At 39.2% G+C, this 19,301-nt stretch overlaps 1 protein-coding gene across 1 annotated transcript in view; it reads right to left on the reverse strand.

Moving 5' to 3' along the window:
• FIGN (fidgetin, microtubule severing factor) overlaps nt 1-17,922 on the reverse strand; it is a 97,234-nt gene extending 79,312 nt beyond the window's left edge. The window contains exon 1 of the mRNA XM_086465740.1: nt 17,728-17,922. Within this exon, the coding sequence (XP_086321866.1) occupies nt 17,728-17,922 (195 nt within the window). The remainder of the gene's footprint in view (nt 1-17,727) is intronic.
• Nucleotides 17,923-19,301: the final 1,379 nt, after the last annotated feature.

A 19,301-nucleotide genomic window follows, 5' to 3' on the forward strand; every position in this document is an offset into this window, starting at 1 on the left:
TAAGTAGTAACTTTAGAAGACTGAAGGTCTAATTTTATTACACTACATTTCAACCTACTAAACAATATTATTTCTAAAATAGATCATTTTTATTGGAAGTCTCCCTGATGAAAAATCCAGTAGACACCAGAGAATTTATGAACTGTATGGGTCCTTTGAAGTCAATATACTGCCCATTTTGAGCAACTTTCTTTATACATGATCAAACCCTAAGCTCAGATAACTGAAATTGAGTTAAAAACATAAATGATAATGTTACCTATTTTAATATTACATCATCCTCTTGCTATTTGAATATCTGCTGTTTGGCAGTCCGTCACTAGTTAAAGTGCTTCTTGTTACAGTTCTGCATCAATAAAAGAGTTTCTTCAATAGAGACTCTATGAATAATTACTTTGACCAGCTATGCAATCTAATTTTTGGTTGAGGTTTTCACTGGGCACTCCAAAGTCACATGAAAGTGACTGAAAGCCAAACATGCTACTCATCGCATTGCGCTGCAGCTGCAGAAACAAAAAAAACCAAACTGAAGGGCACACGTTTGCAAGATCGCCTGTCCGCACAGTTTTATGGACCGGCCTCGTTTTTAATCAGCTGAAACAATTAGGCCGTGGTTAGACTCTCTCTAGTTTCAAATGCATTACACTGAACTGTCTGATGGTGAAAGTATCCCCCCCCCACCAAGTGACTCTGCATAATGCTCCATACGTGAACTGCTTTGTCTAGAGGAACTCGAAACTGCTTGTTGCTATCTGCTGCCACCAAGAACTGCACTGTAATTCACTAGATTGAAGTTGTTTTGTAAAATGGAGTTAACCGCTGTACGTGGAATTTCAGCACAGCAGATGGTTACCAATCATTATTTTCAATTTGTTTAGTTTCAAGCAATGGGGCTGGTTGGGAGGAGCAGTGAGGACAGGAATGGGGAGAGGAGCAAGGTTAGATACACTGGCTTGCAATTCAAGCAGTGCTAGATGGCATAGCATCAAAAGGAGAGAAAAAAAAAAAAAAAAGTCTCTGCTCCAAACCGCAGAAATGCTAAGCGGGAAAAAAAAAAAAAAAAAAAAAAGAAGGGATTTTATACACATATCTAGATTAAAAAAAATAACGAATATGACATTTAAAAGGGGGCACTTACTGATCAATCATTCTCTGTTCAATAGTTACCTTACATTTTAAATATTGGAAATGGACTTTAAAGTTTCCAAAGGCAAATTGTCTCTATTCATATTTTGCCATCATTCAAGTTTAAATCACTCTCTACTATAAGTGGTTCAGTTGTTGAACTGGAAATGGAAAAGGAACCATTTATGGACAAGTGCACATGAACAGAAATTAAGCTGTAAATATCTGGGCTGGGCCATTATTGTAGTCCAGAAACATCTGGGGCTGAAGCCCAGGCTGGGCCCCACTCCTTCTGTGTTCAGGTAATTGCTTAGATGATTTATAACTTACTGTTTCTATTAAAAGAGAAATTTGGAGCCTGAATTCTAAAGTGAAGATGGCTTAGTTCTTGCTTTCTTTTGCTCAGGAGAAAAAAAAAAAAAAAAAAAATCCTTTGCTGTATTTCTCCCCTCTCCTATGTTTAAGAGGTACAATGTTCTACCACCAGGAAAAATTCATACTTTTCTGAATTCAGACCAAAGACACAACACACACTCTTCCAGCAACAAAAATCAGAGACTACCCAATCAGGGTACATTTGAGTTGCTCAGTTCTTTAATATCTCTGTCAAAATTAGTTTTGATTTATTTTTACCACATAACTACTTTTTAAACAACAACAACAAAAAATCTTATAAACTGTATCAATATATTCACAGCATATTCACTTGTTCACTGCTATTTTGATCCATCCGAGAGTCAGTTAGCTCTGGCTGCCACCACAATGCCGTGGGTGATGTGGGCAGAGGCCCCGCAGCGGGCACCCCACTGGCAGTCATGAGGGACCATGGGCACCATGTCCCTCACAGGGATGTTTCTGGCTCTAGAGCTTGCTTCCCTCACTCACTTCAACACAGCCTGATCTTTTTGACTTTCAGAACAAGCTGTAAGCGCCACCCATTTGACAGGGCAGAAGAGAAAAGCCCAGGATATCGGGGTTTGAAGGACAACAAGACAACAACAAGGGATATGCTTGGATGATACCAATCCTCTCACTGGCCGTTAGGAAAAAAAAAATTTACTCTCTTCCAGGCAGAACAGTGGGGACAGTCTCTGACTGTAAACAACTCTGTCATCAAAAAACATGGTTATTTAAGACTAACCAGATACCCTAAATATATTTCCAACCCTTTTCCATGACAGTTAAAGCTTATTCTGAGAGTACTCCTAACCCTGCAGAGATTAGGTTTGTAAAGGGGTTAACCACGCCACACTCCAGGTGTTACGTATCCTTTTTTATTGAGGTTTTCTGTATGTTGGGCAGTTTGCTGCACAGCTCCAACATGCAGCACCAAACGAAGGAACAAGTTTGCAACCTGGGTGTACGCCAAGGTTGAAGTGACACACTAGTGACTGTCTCAGCCCCTTGGGAAAAAGTGGATTAGATGAATCACAAAATAATGTCACCATTATTTCTCCAGTAAGTTAACTATCCATTGGCTGTAGGTGAACAAGACATAAAAATTATGACCTAGCACTTTCACAGAATGTGCTCTGTCTTGGAATTTTTTTTCCCCTGCATCTCCACAAACTGCAATTATCCTTAGACAGACAAAAACTCTGACATTTTGAGGCAATGCAAAACTTTGCATATGGAGTTGCATCAACCTAGGAACATGCTAAATAAATTTTCCAAACTGTTCATAGGTTATTGTCAAACTCTCCCAATAAAATTGTCCAGTATCACCCATAAAGCAGATATCACACACTTCATATACCAAATAGCTTTTTAAATTTTTTTTTAATTATTTTTAAAGAAAAGGTTGGAAAGCTAAATGGGAACTGAACATAGATCTCCTGATTATAGGCCACATGACCTACAAAATAAACCAAACCAATCCCTTTAATTTTCTTTCTCAATTGTTCCTTATGTTGTACAGAAACATAGAAACTCAACAACGCAATTAAGCTTCATGGCTCAACACTAAATGCTGTATTCATGCAATTAAAAAGCAAAGTTTGCCCAGAGTAAAAGGCCTATCTGTTCAACTATACAGAGGACTTAATGGAGTCATCAGCAGGAGATACTTTTCCTCCTTCTAAAGTGTACGTGTTCCAACCACATTTCCATTTGAACTGGCAAAATAATACTTAAAATTGCTCAAGCAGAAAGTACCCAAGTTAACCCAGAACACTTTTAGGAAAAGTTGTTTACTTGGTTAACAACACTCTGTGTGACAAAATTTTCTTAAATATATATTTCTCCCTAAACATACTCACATTCTTAGACCAAAACTAAACTATGGATTGGGGAATTTCTCAATTTATGGTACCAAATCCAAGAATATTTGCTCTTTTTTTCTACGTCAGTAGATCTAAGGAAAATTTGAGGCAGACTATCAGACTCATTTTAATTATTGGAAACCTTCCGATTTCTAGTGGTGATATACTGCAGTAGAAAACCATAGTCAAACATTTGAACTGGAGAACAAGTATGACTCCACATAAATATCAACATTAGTAACAATTGTCCACAGGAGAATGAAAAACTATAATACGGCATTTCATGAGAGAAAAGGGTCGAGCAATTGAACCTAGGTGACTGGAGTACAGTAACTGGGTTTAATCCCACCTGAATTATTTATTATCTAGGTTGTAGTACATAATAAATTTTAGTACTTATTTTTGCAAGTCTCAAATACTGTGCACTGCCTTCTGTAGTCTTTACTACAGTAGAGAGCAGTACATACCTAAAGAAAGATTTCTACCAGATGAAGAAATAACTGTAAGTAAGCCACATGATTACGCCATAGCAGATTTGAGTCTTTACTTTCATAAAGATCATCACTAGAGGAAAAAAGAAAAACAATACAACAAACAAGAGATTTTATTATGCAACATAAATGGGATCCTTTCTGTGTGCCAGCGCTAAAACTTTCTGCAGATGGTGAGGCGGGTGAAGGTCTGGCAGAGGCAGCTGTCGGCATGCCCTCTACAGGCTGGATGTCTGGCCAAGGAACTTTTCAGCAGTTACTAAAATACAGAGGAAGCTACCAGAACTAAACCTGTAAGCAGTGCTTACTTTTTTTTTTTTTAAGCATATTTTATGTACTCCAAGACACTGTAAGTATTAATACAGCAAACCAAACCCCTAAAGGATTCCTGTCAAGTATAAATACATGCATAAACACACGATATAATTGAAAAAGTCTTTGCTTAATGAGCTCATGGGTGCTTTGGCACAGTGCATAAAATGTAGATTTGAAATTTTAAGATGATATATCAATTCCCACAGCTGGGCTTTGGAATCAAAATTAAAAAAAAAAAAAATCTATTCAGCATCAGTTCAGATTCAGGTTACACTTACTCTAACATGGAGCCACACCCTATGAATAACAATGACAAATTTTCTTACCACCCACCTGTGTACTCATAAAGTGTGGATCTTTTTAAAGGCAAAAACATCTCAGGGTAAAACCAGGGTCAGATTTTGCATTGGCAGTAGGTAAAAAGCTCTAATATATCTAGTCAATCATACACTAGTTGAAATACGGCCCACAGAGCACTTAATAGCTCAGCCCAACAAGCATATCACCAAGTGGAATTTGGTGCACAAATGCAAATGGATAGATTTTTTTTTCTTAAACTGTACATGATTTTATCCTTATTATCTTACTACTGACAGCAAGTCAGTCTTATTACAGCTAACTAGGAAACAGACTTGCTTGCCTGAAATCCAGCATTGAGCTACCCTTGACACTTTAGCAACTGTACACTAGTAAACTATATTACAGCAAAAAAGAAATCCCTCCTGAAAGTAGTTATCCTATAAGAAACATGGATATAGAAGGTTTCACTTCTTTCAAGGCCTTTCTACCACATAATGAACATATTAATAGCTATCCAGTCACAGTCTTTTGCTTAAAATATTTACAAAATACTCTGATTTGATACTGTTGGTATATATAGTAAAAGGAAACACCACAAGGAAAATAGTTATTTTCACATCTAAAATGATACTTAAATGATAAATTAACATCATTAATGAAAACCTCATTATTGCAACTGCACAATACTATTACGCCTATTGATACTTAATTTTCTTGTAGAAATTACATTATACAACACAGCATATAATCGGTTCTGATTGGGGGTAGGAGAGAACCAGTTGTTAACGATGACTAAAATGATCAGTTTTCCAGTGCAGTTGTCTTCTAATTAAATCTAAGTGTGGAGCACAGTCATTGAGATACGCTATAACAATTTGCTTGGAAGTATTTTTCCCTTTTGTTTTTTCCCCTCTGCTTATCAGAATACCTTACACCTTTCAAAACTAGAGCAAGAGGAAAATAAAAAAGGAAAAAAAACGCTTCTGGCAGATGCCATGCCAAGGCATGTATTACTCACCATCCTTCCGCCCACATTTGGGAATGCAGCTCATCTATTTCTTAGCTCTTCCCACTAACAGGTACTAACTAACTCAAAAGCTTAGAACTGCACCTCAATTGCTATTTCAAGAAGACAAGCTTCTTAATGACAATCTAGACTGCCATTTTATTAGCAGCAAAATAAATACAGTTGTAGTACTCAATGCTGCATCAAGCTACAGTGATTGCCATATTTACTGTTAGCTGCTAGGGATTACACCCAAACCCAGCTCTGCTCCAGAACAGCTTCCAGCTGAGCATCTGACAATGCCAGTACTGTGCCCACGAGCAGATACACACAGAGCCTGGCACCCCAGAAGCATATTAAGTGGGCACAAGTTTCTCCTCAGTTTATGGTTAGTATTTTCTATAAAATCAGACTTAGAGAAGAAATAACTTATTATATCAGAGTCTCTTATCTTTACAATGAAAGACTGCAGGTCACCTGGTAGAGGACACAACAGATATTAAAGTGATTATAGCCTTGATCTTAGTCAGAAGATAGAATTACATGAGTGTTGGTAGAGATGTCAGTAAGACCATGCAGGATGTCACTTGTCTGTTTTAGAAGCACAGTATTCCTACATTTACTATATTTCAAATACAAAAGAGTTTCACAGTGGCAGGGTAAGACCGAGAGGCTGAGAACAGGGCAGGGGGCTGGGGGACGCGGATAGACAGAGAGAGGGGGGCATGGAACGGCTTTGAAAAGTCAGGGAGGAGAGCTTCTATTTCTCTGCTATGGGTTTATATCAGCCAGGCTTAAATAATGGTATTGCAAATTGAGGCCCAGGGGAATTTGGAGTGTACAAGCGAGCTTTTGTTCACCAAACCCCAAAAGGTATGTGGGAGATTTGGGGGTTTGTTTCCATTTAAATGGCATGTGTATTTCTACACCATAAGTGAAACTATTTTGTTCTGTTTATTGTATGGCCTTGCTGATCCAGTAGTTGTTAGGAAAATATTTTTCCTAGCTTATATAGGGAGAACTCTTTAAAGTAACAATTATCTGTAACTATACTTAGCGCTTTCATTTACTTCCCTTCAGAACTTTTGAAGAAGGAAGAAAGCAGCAAATCTAACATAATAAATCTCAGAGGGGAAAAAAAAAAAAAAAGGATGGGGGGGTAGGGAAAAGCAAAAGAGAGAAAGAGCACTTGAAGTGATGCAAGCTTTCCAGTGTAAACACAGAAGCTAATTAGTATGTTGCGATTTTAAAACATATTCTGTTATCAAGAAGCAAAATAGAAATCTGTACTAAAAAAAAAAAAAATCTTCTTCTGAAGTCTTTAAAACAGGTGGACAAAAACATAAGCACATACAAACATACTCTTCTACTCCCCCCTCTCCACACACATGCACAGATACAAAATTGATACAAAATTGGGTTAGTCCTCTGTAAATAGCTTTAGCTCCTGTAAATATATCTCAGGATTTTAGGTGTACTTTTTCACACTGTAAGATATCTGTAGAAAACCAGTTTAATCTAACTCCCTCTGATTATTATTAGAAACTCATTATTTGAGGACATCTATCTTTACAGTAACTATGCACCATTAAGGAGCACAATGTCCATAATTGTTTAAAAAAGCCGGGGGGGGGGGGGGGGGGGGGGGATGTGGAAGAAAAGGATCAGGAGGAGGGAGAAGGTAACTAAGGGAGATTTTGCAATTAGAACAGCATCATCTACTCTGTATTTTTCTCCTTGGAACTTTTACACAGTAACAAAGAGAGTTTAAAGTTTCCTCCATCCAAAATCACAAATGAATCATTCCTTATACCTTTATGTAACACACATATTTTTGTCCCAATGAATTTAAAATGTGTTCTTAAAACCACCAGGAAAAAAAAAATCAAAAGCCCTATATACTCTATCATACAGCATTAATACCTCAAGAGGGAGATTGTAGCATTTAAGAAGTACAAATAAAGCTAATGCCTACCATTTTCTGGGGAACTTTCTTATAACACCCATCACCTGGCTTCTATTTGTTGCACACCTGCATAACCAAAGTCAATACAAATGGCAGGGACTTGGCACCTCTGATAACCAAGCACCCAAAAGTGGAAACCTGAATTGCACTTGCTGAGATGCAATACTATTTGTGATGTTATCTCAGTCACTCAGCCTTCAAGCTCAAACTGCAGCTGTTGTAGCAGCTCTGAAACAGAAACTTTAGCCAAAACTGACTTGCTTGTCATGAATGAAAGCACTGACTTTTACTATCTCTAAGTAGCTGACATCTTGGGGGGGGGGCGGCGCGAGTTGTGTGTGGGAAAAGTGTATTTGCTAATTACTCAATAACAAAACATTTTTCCTTAATTAGTGGTGAAAATTATTACTCCAAATGAGCAGTAGTGTCAGTTTGTCTATTATTCATATGATATGGATAATGTGATATTTCTTCCATCAACGAGCAGATTATAACCCTGAACGTTTCCAACCAGTGAAAACTTTTAAAATGTCATTCATTAAGGCACTGGTGATTCACAGTCTCTAAGCACATGATGAGATATATTTTACCTACATCTAACTTTAAAATAATAAAACAAAAACCTTGAAACAAAGGCTTCTCAAACTTACTTAACTATGTGTCCCAACAAAGATGTTCTCCGCATATTAAGGTGTGATTTTGATATGATTGTTGCATTGACAAATGCTAAGGGCCAAATAACGAGAAGTGCTTCATACCCCTCATTACATAGGATTTGCTGACTTTCAGCTTCAGCTCTCTACCAACACTAACATTAATCCGAATAATAGGTTAAATTTCTGGATAGGACTACCACGTTATCAGCTAAATTAATGTTACCACTAAAGTTTTTAAACCGAAAGCAGAAAAATACACCAGTGTTGTAGCATAAAGAATGCCTACACAGGACAGGAGTATGAAGCACAATGAATGAAAGTCAAAGAACAAAATGAAAATCAATGCTTAAAAAAGGTTAATTGTTGCATGAACTGTTTCCAAAATACATTTATTTCAGCTTTTATAAAAGACAAAGAGTAAGAAATCAAGTATTATCAGAAATTCTATAAAGACATAAAAAATTACTACCTTTAAAATAGAATATCTGCCTATTTATAGTATGTTCAATATAGCACCCGCATAGATATTTAGTTAATACAAAGCTGCAGATCTAACACTAATAAACATAAACCCACTTAATTTTGTAAATTAAGTTATTGTTCAGCTGAAGAGTTAGCAAATTTAGTCTCCTTCTATATTAAAAAAACCCCAAATCTTGCTAGTTTAAACCGAGCAATTTTCTGACTGAATGGGGATATCCAGTTCACAAATTATCACAGGTGACTTTAAGCCTATATCACTTTCATAAAAAACAATACAGGCTATTTTAAATTTTAATTTCCCTATTTTAATCATGCAGATGACCTATCAATTAAGTTTAAAGATCTTCAGCAAACTCCATATGTATTTTAAATAAAACAATTTTATAGAGAGCAAGAAAGTATTCATAAAAACATATTGTCCAAACTGAGTTTGCATACAGCAACATTGTACTATTTTAGAACTGCAAGAGAAAACAGAATTGTGTTCATATACCAAGAATGTATTTCTACAATACTGTATATAGTGATGTGGTCCATAAATGCCAACAACAAGGCACTGAAAATAGGATCAATTCTTTTCCTTCTCAGAAACAATCTTGTAAGCACCTGAGTTCCCAAAGACATAAAAGAATAGTCACTTTTCTGAGATCTTTTGATATCGCTCTTCATGGTGGAGCTATCCACGAGTGATGGGAAAGATCCCTTTTGAAAGTAAATGGTGCACCTTCAAGTGTGTTCAGATACGTCTTTGCTGTTCCTTTCTATGTTTCTCAAGTTTCACTTGAAAAGGATGCTTGATTTTTTAAAATTTGGTTTAGGTATCACAATGGGATACCTTATATCAATCAGTGCTTGCAAACCTTATTCTTCCAGCATGGAATCTAGCTGTTTCTTTCTCTGTGTCAACACAGGAGGCTGAAGTAATCAGATAGGTCTAAAGAAGACAAAGGACGTTAACCCGCACTTTCTCAGAATCTGTGATGAGTAAGTCCATACATGACCGCACTGAGCAATAAGGTATATAAATAGCTACTTTTCACCTAAAAGCACAGCTACTACAGAAGTTTGTATAGCAGGGCTATCAGTTCATGATATTTTTAATGTCAATATTGACACTATTGTCAGGGATTAATAATTTCTGCATATACCTTTATCATTCCCATCCACCCTCTGTTTTCACTCAGTAATATAAAGTAATTGTTGGTGCTTCCTCTCACCATATCTCCAGAAGAAATGGACACACGGTAACATCTGTTGTACTGTCTAGGAATATCTTTGCAGCAGTACAGTTTCCATAGTTTTATTAAGTGATAATTCAAGCTCACTGTGTAAATGGTTTTTTATTAATGATTTGCTTATATGCTAGAATGGAGGTGACAGAAGGAGAAAAACCTCTCAGAGGAAAATAAGGATGTTATTTCCAATGTATTAAAAAGGCAAACAGTTGTTCTAAATCAGGCAAAAAAAGACCCTTGAACGAGAGCGTGAAGATACACTCCTGCTACAAACCCTCATAACCCATCAGGTCCAGACCCTTCTCCCATCTCCTTTCAATATTCATTTTAGAATTCCATTCAGATTAGCAGGAGTTACACAAACATGCATTAATGTGTCCCTTAAGTATTTTATCACACTGAAGACGAGAAACAAAAAGTTTAATTATGACCCATACCAGAGAATCATTCATTCAGACCCTGCTTAATTAGATGTGAGACAGCTATCTTAGATCATGAAGTCTGACCACAGTATGCTCCTACTACTAGAGTATTAATGCAAACAACATACAGATTACTGAAACCAATTTATCATCACCAATCTATAACCAGCTTGACACATGCACATGTTCAAAAATATCACACAAAATAAATTATGGCATATATCTTCATGCACTGAGAAATTCATATACAGAAAATGAACCATATGCTTTAACAAAGAGTATGTGACACATTAGAAGTAGAATATGAAAGGGTTAAAAACAGATTAAAAAAGCCCAAGCAATACACGGAACAAAAATGGACTTGCATCACCAAAGTTTACTATCACGTCAAAACAATCTCAGTATTTTTGTCCACATCACTTTCAGGATATTTGAAATTTGACTAACAACATACTAGCAGTAGCTGCACTATACTTCAAAAGAACTGAGAAAATAGTTTCTCAGTAAATAATATGATTGATAATTGCTATTTCAGTGTTTCGTGGCACATCGGACTACATGCTTAATAGACTATTATAAAAAAATAATTTAAAAAATCAACCAGGGACATGACAGTCATCTGTAGTTGCATTATTTTTAATTATATCCGAGACAGATGAAACTTCTTTCCATATGCAGAAAAACAGTTTAAAGAACAAAGTTTTACTCCATTATTTAAATATAATAATGCACGGCCATTCTTGCTATTGTACAAATACAATACCCATTGTAGTAAGGAGTGTTGCTTATATGATTAAACAGATAGTTCAGTGTTATGATATGTTTGACAGATACCGTTACTAGCACTATAGGAACAGACACACAATATTGTTATTACCATACTGTGTGTGCCGATACCTCACAGCCATATAACTCAGCAAAAGGGAAGAACGTTTTCATCACTGCAAGCGTCTCTGTATGCTCTTAGTCAGTGGTGCTTTCTGCAGATTACACTTTCCAGTATTCTTCCCATTCTCAAACAGGCCTGTGAAAGCCCAATCTCCCCCCCAGTTTCTCAAGACTTTGGTAACCAAGACTAACCAACTATTTCTCTTTCCATTTCACCCCCACTTGTCACACAGCGAGACCAACATCAACAGGTATTTAGAAGCAATAGTAGTGAAGTCCACTTGTATTTAGTAGGTTTCTGAAAATACAAATTATCTTCTAAGAAACATAATACATATACACGCATTGTCTTTAACATGCTGATCAGGGGGGTGGCAGGTACAATTATTAAAAGACTGAAAGCCTCAGATTTCCTTTGACCTCCATTACAGTCTAGGACTCTCTAGTCCTTGAAGAATAAGATTGTATTCGTCGAACCTATGGTAACATATTGCAAGCGTATTTTCTCTGTCCTTCTGTATTAGCTATCATTCTTTAAAGGAATACAGTTTCACTAAGGGAGACGTATATGTGGCTTTGAGATTTGGAGATTTTTGTGGGGTTTTTTTGGTTTTTGTTTAGTTTTTTTAAAGAGAAAAAGGAAAATTGAACGATCTTAAGGAATTTTCTTTATCCTCACATTTTTCACACACTCTATAAAAATATCATTGACACAGGGTGAAAAGGTCGCATGCCTCACAGAAATGGAGCCAAGTACTCCAGCAAGGTTTTTCACCTGGAAAATATCCCTATAACTAATTCTATGTATTGGAAATTTTTTATTATTATTTTAGCAACAAAAAAACCTCCAGGCCTTTTCCCAACCTAGAGTTCCCTGAAGTGATCTTTCCTGTAAGTAAGATAAGTTTTCACTTAGAGGATAGCATCTCTAGCAGCAAGAGTTTAATACTCTGCAACAATATCAGGGATACACAATCCTGAATTTACAGCTCTTCAAATTACTTTTATAGCTATACTGTTCATTTTGGATCAGATGCTTATCTAAAATTCCATATATTTTGGTAGCCATAATATCTGATTTAAAACAGCTTCCAATAAGCCAAAGAACAGTACTAAAGGAAAGACAAAACAAAACAAAACAAAACAAAAGCCACAGTGGGCCAGATTCTGGAAGCTGCAGATGACTGTAGCTCTTTAAAGCTAAACTATTTTACACCACCTAAGGATTGGGCCCAATATGCACAATTCCACTTCAAAGTTGATTTTTTTCCACCTGCATAGTGCTTTGCTTCTCATCTGCTCTGTTAATGACACATGAGAATTTCTAATTACTGTATCCCAAATTCTTTTTACAGTTTTTTCTATGCCTTCTCTTATCAATGGCTCAGGAGGAGAAAAAAGTGGAGACTGATCAATTAATCAAGCTTTATTGACAAACAATATTCCTCAATACTTCAGAAATGTCTACAGAACAATTTACTCCAATCAGAAGATCAATGAATCAATGTAAAACTCCAGTAATTAAATTTATCAACCCAGTATCAATACATCTGGCACTTCATGAAACTATTATGTGAAGTTTGTTCTCTTAAGGGATATACTGATTGAGGGCAAAGAGCCAAATATTTCTATTATTAGATCTGGGAATACTAGATCAAAACTCAGTCTGTTATAAACAACATACAAATGCTTCATATATATAGATCTCATGCTGATTCTGTATCATTAAACCCACTCCTAACAAGCAGATAAGCCTATTAATTGATGATTAAGACTACAGGAAGATCAGTCATTATATTCAGTGCTGCTTGTATGCATTCATTGAACAAACATACTGACAGGAACTGTACAGAATCATTTTCCTCTAGGAATTATGTTTTTAAAAAGGAGAGCATCTAAACAAAAGCAGATTTCAAACCTTGTCCATGCAGCATAAAATAGACTTAATTAATTAATTAATTTTTGAAGCTAAAGCTTTGCAGTCTGAAAGAGATTACGACATCTCTCTCCATTGCATATAGTAGTTATTAATTGAAAGGTGAACAATAAAGCCTAAAGATGACACATCTGATAAGAGCCATATTAAAAACCAAAGCAAGGAAACAAAAACACCATCCAAGTATTCTACAGTTTAATTTTTAAAGGTCTAGTATACAAACTACTCTGCAATACGTTTTCAGTTGCTATCCCTTACTACATACGCGTAACCAAGTAGGGCACAAAAGTTCATGAAGTGACATTTTATCTATTATAAGAAAAAGAGTAGCAAGCTTTTTATATCAAGGAAAAAAAAAAGAATTTTTGTCTCTGCTTAAACAAAAAAAGTCTTAAAGAACAGTTAATGACATAAGACTATCCCTTTTTCCCATGAACTGTATGATGAAGATATCAATAACAATACAATCTTCATATTTCTAAAATACTGCTAGAATAAGAGAAGCAAACATTCCTGTGCTTTCACAGATGTTGCAATAAATAAAAACAATTTGACTGAGTACTGAAGGTATTTTATTATGAAGGGGGGGGAATAATGACAAAAACCCCAAACCCACCAGATTAGTGTAGGACTCACATCCTGTTACAAACATCAAACAACAACGAGCCTTTTTCACCATGCTATGATTCCTTCATTTCGAACATGATTAATTAGCAAGTATAACACTCACCAAAACTCCCACCACGCTGCTGTTTGCTGCCTATTTGCAAATGGGTCTCTATCAAGTATCCATAAGCAGTATTAGTCTCATTTATGACACCGAAGAAAAGAAGTCAAGGCATCCCGCTTTAAGGAAGATTTCATTCATACCTTAGCCAAAAAGAAAAGAAAACAAAAGAAAAGAAAGGAAACAAAAACCCAACAACAAACAAACACCAAAACACTCTTTCTTCGAAGGGATTCCTTGATAATCCAAATATAAACTTCATACAAAATGAAAAACTTTTTAGAAAAGTTGCTATACAATTCAAATGATTGAAAATAAGTTGAGATAAAAGAACAGTTTAGACTCTGTTTTGGTCTTTTTGTTGCTTTTTTTTACTTGAATCCTCAACTTTTTATTCTATTTGAAATACACTGCTTCTGTTGAGAATAAAAGTGTGGCTCATATATCAAAAATGGAAACGAAAAGAGGATGAGAAGGGGAAGACACACTTAACAGGGATCTTAACATGTTTTAAGCTGTGCAAACACTACTTTGTCAGTAAAAGAAACTTTACTTCACGGGGAGGAGAGGTGGAAACTGAGATTACAAATAAAGAAGAAGAAGCAAGGCTGAGATGAGAGCAAAAATCTGAAATTGCCTCCTCAGGCTGAACTCTATAAATACCATCACAAAAACAACAGAAAATGTTCAATTTGGAAGCAACAGATGTACTCCTAAGCAAGAAAATGTCCCCAATGAAATAATGCACAGGCATACAGAGAGGGTCTTTAAAAGTATGCAAAGAGATGGCTGTGTGGCAAAGCTAAAGTTTCAACATGAAAATAAAAATTAGGCAGAAGATCCAATACTTTCTTGGTTTACCAGCTCTGTATCACAGATACTTGACGATTTTTTCATGCCCAGAGCAGAGACATTTTTAAGTGCAAATCGGTGCTACTCTCTCCATCTTTTTCAATTTTATAAATTTGTGATCAAAAACATCAAAGCAGCTTCCACTTCGGACCTAACTTTTAGAGGATCAATGTGACAAGTCACTGCTTGATAGATGTTTCTCTTGATAAACGACTTGTTCAAAAGAGACATTGTAGCTTTCATTTCCTGACCACAACACACTTTTAATTTGCAACAGCAGAGCTGCTCGAGTGTGACTAGTTCCCACTTTCCAGCCTTTCAGGATTGTGGCACTGTCAGGTCACATACATGGGCAAAACAAAAACTCAGAAAGAGGTGCATCCGCAACAGGAATTGTAGCAAAACTTTTCTTCAAACAGGAACCTGTTTACATTTGATTTCTCCTAACAGTGGGCTTTTAAGCCCCCATCCCATCGACCTCCAATCCGTAACATTTTAGGGGACGGGGGGAAGAGAGGAGAAATCATATTTGGAAATATATACTTAAGTACCATAGAATATATAAAGCTACCTAACAGTATCATGTTTATTATACATATATATATATTACTGCTACTATAATTATTATTATTATCTGGGAATCACATTTAACAGTCCAAACAGTCCACACCATCCAATTTCAGCTCTCAGCATACTGTCCGATTCCCGATTTAAAATTTATAAATGTAATATCCTCCTCATCACAAGCAGCAGTCCAATCTGCTCTGAATATATATTACAGCTTTAACATCACAGAGGGAAATCTCCCATCTGGCAATCACATTCGCTCCAACAGCTCTAGGAAAAAAAAAAAAAAAAAGAAAAGAAAAAAAAAGAAAAAAAATGTTCCGCTCTCGCTTGCTCGCTCTCCTCCTTAAAACATTTCTCAGGGCAAATTATGTGCATCTAAAATAAACAGTCGCCTTATTGATCGCTTCAAAGTCAACAAGTTCTAAATGCAAAATGCAATCAGATCGTTCCCATCATATAGCACACAGGATATGTTTAGCAATATAGTCACCTACAGCACCAAAATAGGAGTGTACATTGTGCAACTGCTCTCTCAATTTCTTTCTTGCATTCAGATACGTTATTACGAGAGATCATCAGCCACACACACCAGACCTCCCCCTTATCCCAAACACACACACACACACACACACACACACTCTCGCTCTCTCTCCTAGGGTCTCTCTCCATCCTTATTTGTTGCTACCACATGCAATTAAAAGTGAACGTACCCCCTCTTCGGTTGCACAAAACAGACTAATGGTCACTTCTGTTGTTAGTTCCTTAGCCTTAATTGCATACCTAGAGGTGCATCTACTGCACCACAAGGAGATCTATTGAAATTCCCCATGCTCCATTTTATCTGACTTTTTTGGAGGAGGGGGTGGCATGGGGGGCTGGAGAGTGACCGTTAAAATGAAGCCAGTTTCAGCACCTGATTATTTCATTCTGTTACACACTGAGAACAGAGCAGTGGGAACCAGACACTTGTAAACTGAGCATAAAATACCACTTATTAAACAGTATTAAACATTTGGCCACAACACTAATTTTGTTGTTTACATGCAAAACATTCCCCCCACTCCACATCAGCTGAAACCTCTAGCAGACGATTACGTTGAAAGTAAGAGAGGGAAAAGCAGCTGGAGTTCAAATAAATACTCAAAAATTATTAGTTTCCAAAAGGAAAATATGCATTTCAGGCATGTAAGTATGAGTACGTAGACATAGAGGTGGATATATTCATTGCTACACATTTTCCCCTTCTCCAGTCACTGAGTTTTACTAATTTACATACCATTGGAGTTCTGTGGTGTATATAGTGCACTGCTAGTAACATGCAACTTTAGGTTTTACAACTGAGATCAATACAATGGACGAAACTAATGCTATAATCAAAGCAGAAATGATAAACAAATGATAGCAAGAGAAAAAAAATGCTTATATACACACAAGTGAAAATATACTATTAAACATTAGGTATTTATTACAAAATATTTGCATGCAGAGCCCTCAGTCGGTTATCATGCTATTTAAATTTGTCTTTGCTATTTAGATGCAAAGGAAGTAGATCCCAAAACGGACATACCATAAACACTGGTGCTACTGATCATTTCTTGCTGGCAGCACAAAAAGCTGAATTGGATTTTTCACAAGCAGGAATTCCAAAGGTTGCTTTTCATTAAAGCCACTTTTCCTCTCAGCTATCAAATGTCACTGCCTTGAAACGTGGGCCCTTTCGTCAGGTATTCATTTAACCTACATGCATATAATTAAGTGGGAAAGCAACATCAACAAAAAGGGGATCTCAGATCACAAGAGAAGAAAGAAAGGGGAAAAAAAAGCACATGACCAGGAATGCAAGTCCATGTCAATTTCACTCACTCCCATTGAAACTAACAAGAGCTCCAGGGAGGATAGTAATAGGATCAGTGGATTGTATATACCATTAAATTATACATCTTTCTCTCCCTTCCGAGCCAACAATACGCCCACCACGCTGTACCCCCTCCAAGATGATGTGCTTACATTTTACTGCAACAGCTCCTCTGACATATTCGTGCCCCCCCCAGCCAAGACACAGCAATTTAAACCTAACTTTTGTTTTGTGAGATTCTTATTTGCACTTATTTGCTCAGAAGTTAGTTGCCTCAAAGTCCAGCCCCGCGTTACCTGCAGTTTATTATTTTCAATGCAACTTAAAAATAAATCCAATTAGGAGGAGGAGGAGGTGGGGAGGGAGCTTGCAATCGCGAACTCTTAATCTGCCTACTATTGTTGGCAATGATCAAGGAGGAAAAACCATGCACTGCGATTGTATATCTGTACTTTCCAGACTACGAACAGGAAAGCAGACCGGAGTGTTTAGTATCAGAAAACGACTGCAAATTAGGCAAAATATTTAGGGCATGAGCAGGCGATTAAAAAAATACGCGGCTGTCTCGGAGAGCTTTAAGATTAGATAAAAATTTAAAACGATGGTAAGAAGACTAGGGGAAAAAAAAAATTCTCTTACCTGGAGATTTGGTAGAAGAACCCGATAGGTTAGAGTAGCATCGATCCGATGTGTTTGCTGATGAATGGGGACTCGGGTTAAGTGAAGGTGCCTATGATTTGAAATCATTCCAAGTTTTTGAAGGGAAGACTGACTGCAGCCTCTGCCATGTTGGAATTTCAAACCCAAAACAGCTGCTTTGCAAGGAGCCAGCATGCCAGCAGCTGGACGCCTGCGCAGAGCGCCGCCGAGCCAAATTCAAATCACTTTCACGCGAAGAGCCAAAGATCAGTTTTCAAAGGGGGAGCGGCGCGGGGGGCGGGGGCGCTCCGCGGCCCTGCGCGCCAGGGCCGCCGCTTCCCGCGGGGGGCGGCGGGGCGCCCGCGCCGCGGCCCCGCTCCCGCTTCCCGGGGCGGCGGGACGGGGGCAGCGGGCTCCTTCCGCGGCGGCGGCGGCGGGGCTCCCCCCGGGCGCGGCGGCGCTCCGCGGGGTGGCGGGGGGGAGGGCTGGGGCCTAGCGGCGGCCCGCGCCCGCGGGGCAGGCGGGTAGGGAGCCGGCGGCAGAGGTCCCCCGGGCCGCGGCCGCCTCCGCTCCGCCGCGGCCGGCCCGCGCCTCCCCTCCTGGGGCCGGGGGGGGCGTCCCGGCTCGGCCAGTGGCGGCCTGCGCGGCTACCCTCGCCGTCCGGCTTCTGCGCCGCGTCCCCGGGCGGCCGGTGCCGGGGCTCAGTGGCCGCCGCCGCCTCCCGCCTGAGGAAAATGGCCGGGGTGGAAGTGCCCCGCGCGCCGGCGGGCTCGTCCCGGCCCGGGCGGCGGCCAGCGCCGCGCAGAGGTGCCCCGTCCCCGCGCCGCTCCCGGGGAGACCCAGCAGCTGCCCGCCGGAGCCCGGCTGCTAGCAGCCGCGGCGAGGCATTCCCGGTAGCCGGCAATGGCTGAGGGGCCCCGGCAGCCACACCTCCCTCTGCCCGCACTTCCCCAGCCCCGGCTCGGCGGGGGATGGCAGGGAGCCAGCTACCCCGGCCCACAGCTGCCGGGGACTCCCCTTGCATAAGAGGGATTCCCCGGGGGGCTGTTAGACGGGCTTTACAGCCTCTTTACGCTGGCAGGGAAGGCATAAAGTGGCCACACAGCATAAACCGGGCCCTTCCTCCCTCCCGTACGCCGGTTATGCTGTCTCTCGCAAACGGGTTTTTCTCCGGCGTGGCCGGCCGGCCGGCCGGCCGGCCCGCCGTGCCCGGTGCTCACGGGCACTCAGCTGCCTCCGCACCACCTCTGCGCACGTCTGCGCGCCCTCCCCCCGTTACCGCCGCTGTGGAAAGGGGAGCGAGAGCTTCCCGCGAGACGGATCTACGCTCCTGGTTTACACCTGATGGGACTGTCGGAGCATTTTTACCTTCTGTTCGGACGGGGAAGAAGCCACGCTGCCCGGATGCCGTTCCTGGGCTCTGGCTTAGGGTCCTCCTGGAGCGATTTCACTTCCTCTCTTCCTGGTCCTGCTGAGGAGTTAAGGATGGCTTGGGAGGGTTGTTTTTCTGTCTTGGATGTGGAAGAGACGTATTACATTTTCTTAGTAAAAAAGGAAGATGCAGTGGGAGAATG

The sequence above is a fragment of the Leptosomus discolor genome, chromosome 5 (genome assembly GCF_034619465.1).
Source record: "Leptosomus discolor isolate bLepDis1 chromosome 5, bLepDis1.hap2, whole genome shotgun sequence".
Taxonomy (NCBI): Eukaryota; Metazoa; Chordata; class Aves; order Leptosomiformes; family Leptosomidae; genus Leptosomus; species Leptosomus discolor.